Consider the following 6,279-nt stretch of genomic DNA (forward strand, 5'->3'; position numbering starts at 1 on the left):
AATGCGAATTGGTTGGGATGGACTTTGAAGCGAGATGAGGATGGTAGAAATGGACTCCAGCGTGCGTCATAGATGAGTAGAAGGTGCGCATCCGGCAGTTGTTTTTTTTGGTCGGTTCTCTGTTGTCCGTTGTGACTTACAATTGGTCTATATATACAGAGGCTGCTCTACGTGGCCTCCTGACGTGGAGGAAAACGGAATCCTACAGGGGCGCTCGCTTGGGTGGCATCCCGCGTGGCGTGAGCATCCAAAACCTTATACAGAGGCGTTTGCTTCCGTGGGATGCAGTAGTCGCTGGCGTGTCAGATGACGTGGCAGAAAGTGGATGTACACGTGGAAAAACCAGCGGAGAACCGCTAAAAAAGGTGCTCTATTTGGAGGTCTGGGAGGTTTGGGGAGGCGCCAAATGTGGAGGGCAGGTGATTTAGTCTATTTTTACGAGCCTCGGTTCCCATGTCAACACTGTCACCTTCCGCGCACCAGCAGCAGCACCCGCATCCTCAGCCTCTCACCCTCCCCTGATGGCTATGGCTGCCCTTGCTGCTTCTCTTTCTTTCTCACCCCCCGCTTCCCTCGGCTTTCTTCATCTCTCCCACCACCCACCTCCCCTCCTTATATCTCCCCTCCTCCTCCCTCCTCTCTCACCCTCCCCTCCTCCCCTTACCAGTGGATGCCCCCCAGCAGCATGTGCGTGCCTGTAGAAGGAGATGACCCCGGAATGTCGACTCTCCTTGACCCCCAACCCCTCCTTCATCCTCATCCTCTCCCTTCCACCTCCTCCCTTCACCCTCCAGCCATCACTTCCACATCTGGCAACCGTTTTCACCCCCCCTCGGTCTATGACCGGCGACACAACATCCGATTGACTACCTTCCTTGCCGCCCAGGGAGGCGTTGCCGTGGCCGACGGAACCTCGCATAGCTGCTCCAGCCAGGGGAAGAGCGAGATTGCTTTTCAGGCTCTCAGCCCCCCCGAGCACAGGGTCTCGTGCACCATGCAGTCTCTGGAGAGCTCTACGGATCATCAGCAGACCGCGAGGGTTTCAAATGCGGAGGAGAATAGTGTGGATCATGTCTCGTCAGATGACACGAAGGATTCTACGCAGGAAGAGGACGTAGAGAACGCGACCATGAAAGATATCGACAGCGTGCAATCGAAGATGTGTGCGAGAGGTCATTGGAGGCCTGCGGAAGATGACAAGCTCAAGGAGCTCGTGGCTCAGTATGGGCCTCAGAACTGGAACCTAATCGCGGAAAAGCTCGAAGGCAGATCAGGTGTGTTCAACGCATATGTCTTCCCCATCTCGCACCTGCTTCCTACTTAGTTCTGACCAACAAAGAAATCTCTCCCTGCTGGCTGGTTGAACCTACGATAAGAATGGTGGTTTGTCGTAAATTCATGATCGGAGTTGTTTTCTGCAGGGAAAAGCTGCAGGCTCCGTTGGTTCAATCAGCTTGACCCACGGATAAATCGTAGACCGTTCAGCGAAGAAGAAGAAGATCGTCTGCTTGCAGCGCATCAACTCTACGGCAACAAGTGGGCGATGATCGCTCGCATGTTCCCGGGCAGAACCGATAACGCTGTGAAGAACCACTGGCACGTGATCATGGCCAGACAGTGCAGGGAGCAGTCCAGGGCATATCGAAGAAAGAGACCTCCTCTTCAAAGACCAGTATTTGGAGCTCAAATTGGTACACCTGCTGTCTACGGATGGCTGGAGAAAAATTCGACGGGGCATGAATTCGAATCCAAGCAGTGCAGCTCGTACATCCCTCATGCACCTGGCAGAGACATTTCTGTTTCAGTCTACCGTCAAACTTCATCCGTCGGACGCTTAATACCATTCCCTATAGATGAGCTTCTCGCTTCTCGTCATACATCTATGGCCATAGCAACCCAACGGATTGGGTTTCCCAATCCACTCGATGTATCCTCCGGTACGTCCATTCTCATCGGCAGGCCTGTACAGCATTTGTTCCTTTGCAACCACGTTCGTTTTCTGATTTCTGGTTTGTTGCGATTCCTGTTAGGTTTGTCGACATCATGCATCTTGATATCCGAGCTTTCACTGTGCAGGATTGAGAGACATACGTCATGAATCCATATCAATGGGAGCTTGCACAAACTTGGGTATCTGTGCAAACTCTGAGAACACTCCCAAAGACTTACGTTATTCGAACATGCAGCACCCAGCTGGCGATCCATCAACGACATCGACCAGAATTCTCCTTGACAGGCAGCCAATATCTGTCGCGGCCCCATATTTCATACTTCCTACCAGCAGACGAGAAGAACTGGGTCATGGAGAAGATGGCAGGAGGGCTGGAACGACGAACCTTCTTCAAGGCAGGCAAAAGGAGGGCAACGGTTTGCTGGATTCCTGCATTGCGGAAACGTCAAAAGGCTTGCGGCTGAATGCGGCGAATAGGGACAGCTCGACGGTTACCGAGAATGGGTCGAAGCTGTCGTGGCTGTCATGTTCAAATACGCAGGACCAACAACAGCAGCAGGATGACAGGGATGACAAGAGAACTGCGGTGCGCTTCATCGATTTCCTTGGAGTAGGATCTCTGTGAGTCTCGTCCCGGGGGAGCAAAAGGCAATGCTCGTCGATAATCGGTTTGGAAGCAATATATCTGCGTTGCTGGCTAGGGCTAGTGTGGAGCAGTCCATCCTGAGATGACTCTTGTTGTCTAGCATAGTCAGCTCAGAGTTCGTGACTGTGCTTTTAATGGACGAGCTTGTTTAATCAGGGAAACGGCTGGAGTCATTATAGCATGATCTCTGAATATAATCCACGACTGAGTAAAATACATGCATCTGGTGCATGAGGAAATCTCTCTCTTGTGCCTCACTTTCCTTGAATCCTCTTCATTACTGGGAAGGAGGGCACTAGAGCAGGTCTCCATTGACGGCTTTAGCTAGGATAGCTTGTCAAACATGGACTGTATATTGACATTTAGACTATTGTCCTTTTGGAGATGTAATAAAAAATTCGTGCTTGAGGAAAGCTGCGTATGGGTGGCTGGTTTGTTTATTATCTGTGCAGCACTTTGATAATCCGTGTGAAGTGGCAGAGGAACAATCATTGAAAGGACGTAGGTTTGCGAATATGAAACACAAGTATATAAACTAACTGTATGTGGTGACAGACGGCCGGACGGACTTGACCTAGAGCTCTCAGAAAATGGTGGTTGATTGTCAAACTGCCAGGGTTTTGGAGTCACCATGCGCCACGTATTGTTAGTGACGGCCACAAGGCAACAGTTGCAGGTTTATGTCTAGGATTTCCGTGCATGCTTTTCTTGTGTCCAACTTTCTTTCCTCCGTAGCAGGCTCTCTCTCGGCAGGTAGGGGCCGATTCTCATAGACCTATGCTTCTCTTCATCCTTGTGGTTTCTAATCGTAAGGTCTAATTTTCCCAGAAGTCACAGTCTTCACTTGCATAGACCAGAGGTCTTTATAACGACATTCAAATTCTTCACTTGCATCGACCAGAGGACCGGAGGACATTACAACCACATTCAAATACATGTACCTGCATACGCATATTTTCCATTACAATAAGGAACTGCATTGGATGACTCGTGGATGGAATGGTGGCTTCATGGCTCTTAAGAACTAGCTCGTTTACATGACTTAGCCTATGGAAACCCAAACCTTTTGAAGCTTTGTGGTAGTGAGATGGAGAGAGGTTTTAAAATTAGGGGTCAAGTCTTTGACAACTTGAGGCCTACCTCTTTTGAACCTCAAATTTGGTATGTTCTTTACAAGAGCACTCATCCATTCAATTCTTGTATAGTTAGCAATCACATGGTCAAACTTTCTATGAGAATATGTATACTTTTCAAGGCCATGTTTCTTACAATTATACATAGCATGCTATTCAAGAGAAGGCATTTATCAACCCATAGTTTAGGGATATTTTAAATTGTTTCGAAGCCAAAGTTTTAAGACACAAATTGTACTGTTAGAGATCTATCAAGATTACCACTTCCATTTGTAGTTGGAGGCCTTCCTGAGGTCTTCTAAGGGCTTGGAAAAAAAATGACCTGAAATACATAAATAAGCTACTTTGCAAGATTCTTAGAGTTCCGTTTTCCCCTATTAGTTGTAAGAGAGAAGGGGTTGAAAATTCCATTGTAGCAATGCCAAGTGGATGTTCCTTGAAATATTCATCATGACTAGCCTTAGATGCATGCTTTGATCAAAGAAACATGCATGCATAAAGTAGCTAGGCATTTGCAAATTAATTAAACTACTTTATATTTTTCCTTGGAACAAAATAAGGGTAATAGTTACAATTTCAAGTGTGAACTAGCCATGAAAGTATGAGAATGTTTAGTTAGCTTCAAGGCTTTAATTTAGACATGCCTACACACTTTATCAAACATATAAATCTTGAGTCATTAGCAATGAAGGAATGCATTGAAACAAAGAAGATAACATTGAAATCTTTCCTTAGAGTAGGGTCATAGAAATGCTTTACAAAACATATATCAATCCTTGAGTCATCATGATACATCACAATGCAAGGCAACATTACCTTCACATGGCTTCAAATGTGTGGAGGAGAAAGCTTTTTTTAAAAAGATCATTTCTTATGATTTGTCAGTAGGATTCTTAGTGATTTGTGGATGTGCTTATGAGGTAAAAGAAGTAGCAAGTTTGCATTTAGCTTGCATTCATTTTCCTATTGGACTATGTTAAGGACATGGTAACTTGGAAAAAAGGTATAAACCTACTCCCTAGCCAAAGTACTAAGATAACAATGTGACAGGAATCTTGAAAATTCAAACAATGTGAGAAGAAAGTTGAAGAAACTACCACTCACTATTGCCCTTTCTAGGTAGAGAATGGAACTTTTTAGTCATTGACAAGCTTAACATTGCAAGATTTCTTTGATATACAATTTACAATATTATAATGTTCAAAAATTTTCATCGCAGCTAAGATTTTAGTTTTCCATTTTAATAAAAATTTAGCTTTTGTAAACATTTAATAATTTACTTATAGTGCAACATAGTTTTTAAAATATTGCATGATGATATTAAAAATGGTATATCTATATTCTAATGTAAATATAAGGAATCACATGCAAATCTCCAATATTTTGATGGATGGACTTTGTTACAAATAAATTGATACATAACATCAACATCTACAATTTAAGTGGTGCACGCAAAGGGATTTGGTAGGCATTGTGCTAGAATAAAAATGCAATGAAAACAACATTTCAATATCTTTCAAGCACATGTTGCAACCTCAAATCATGGAAAAGAATATAAATAAGGAAAAAAACGGGCTTACCAATTTCCCAGGTCAATGAAATTTTTTGTGATGCAACACAGATCAGTTGGTGCGATGTGATAACTAGAAGATATTGTTCTTTTTTATTGTTATATGATTTTTACATCCTCAATGTATTGTCATCAAGTCTTGGTCTAAAGTCAAAAATACAATGGCATGTGCATGCTTATCAAACATATTCAACGTTTGAATAATTCATACCTTATCTTTGCTGACCCTTATGACATGTATGCCATATGTCTTACCAACATTGTAACAAAATGAATACATCTTCAAAATGGATCTAGACCTTTTGTTACAATGTTAATTTATAAGATACTTAGGGAAAAATTTTGGATGCCTTTGAAGCTTAGCACTAACAAGTGTCAAAGATGCCCTTGTTGAACTCTAGCTATACCTAAGTAGGTGTAAGATGGGAAAGGCTAGTCCCATTGATTGTGATATAAGCACATTTTGTGATCACTTTTCATTTTAAAACTTTGAGGATAGCAATAGGATGGACCATGACACATTCATTTTGAGTGCATATGCAATAATGTCCTTGCTAGATGCAAAATTTGGTGGGATTGTTGGCCATTTTTTTCTAGATGATACTTTTCTTCTACATAGGTGGGGTAGAAGAGTTGGATATTTTCACGAACTTTTTGCCAATCCCACATCAAATATCTATTCAAACTTCTATTACACAATATTGAGGAATTTAAACAGGAAATAGAAATATGACTTTCCTGGCATATAGATGATGTAGAAAATCATGTGAAATATGTAGAAATATGACTTTCTTGGTGTATAGATGATGTAGAAAATCATGTGAACATTTTTTAATAAACCCATTAGATTTGAAAGGCATTGTGATTGTACCCTTGACCATTTGGGGCATAGATGCAAATAATAGGATGACTACGTTGCTTTTAATATGAATTTTAATATCTATTATTATAAAGTTCAACCCTTTTCAATTAGGTTTTT

General features: G+C 42.9%; 1 protein-coding gene across 1 annotated transcript; it reads left to right on the forward strand.

Moving 5' to 3' along the window:
• The first annotated feature begins 581 nt into the window (after positions 1 to 581).
• On the forward strand, positions 582 to 3,005 carry LOC147879852 (uncharacterized). The gene is made up of 3 exons (XM_087372061.1): positions 582 to 1,274; positions 1,422 to 1,937; positions 2,077 to 3,005. Exons 1-3 carry the CDS (start codon positions 671 to 673, stop codon positions 2,574 to 2,576), a joined length of 1,620 nt encoding a protein of 539 aa, XP_087228187.1. The 5' UTR covers positions 582 to 670; the 3' UTR covers positions 2,577 to 3,005.
• The last annotated feature ends 3,274 nt before the right edge of the window (positions 3,006 to 6,279 follow it).

This window comes from Dipteris shenzhenensis, chromosome 33, assembly GCF_047967505.1.
Source record: "Dipteris shenzhenensis isolate YYH24624 ecotype China chromosome 33, Dip_SZ_1.0, whole genome shotgun sequence".
In the NCBI taxonomy this organism is placed as follows: Eukaryota; Viridiplantae; Streptophyta; class Polypodiopsida; order Gleicheniales; family Dipteridaceae; genus Dipteris; species Dipteris shenzhenensis.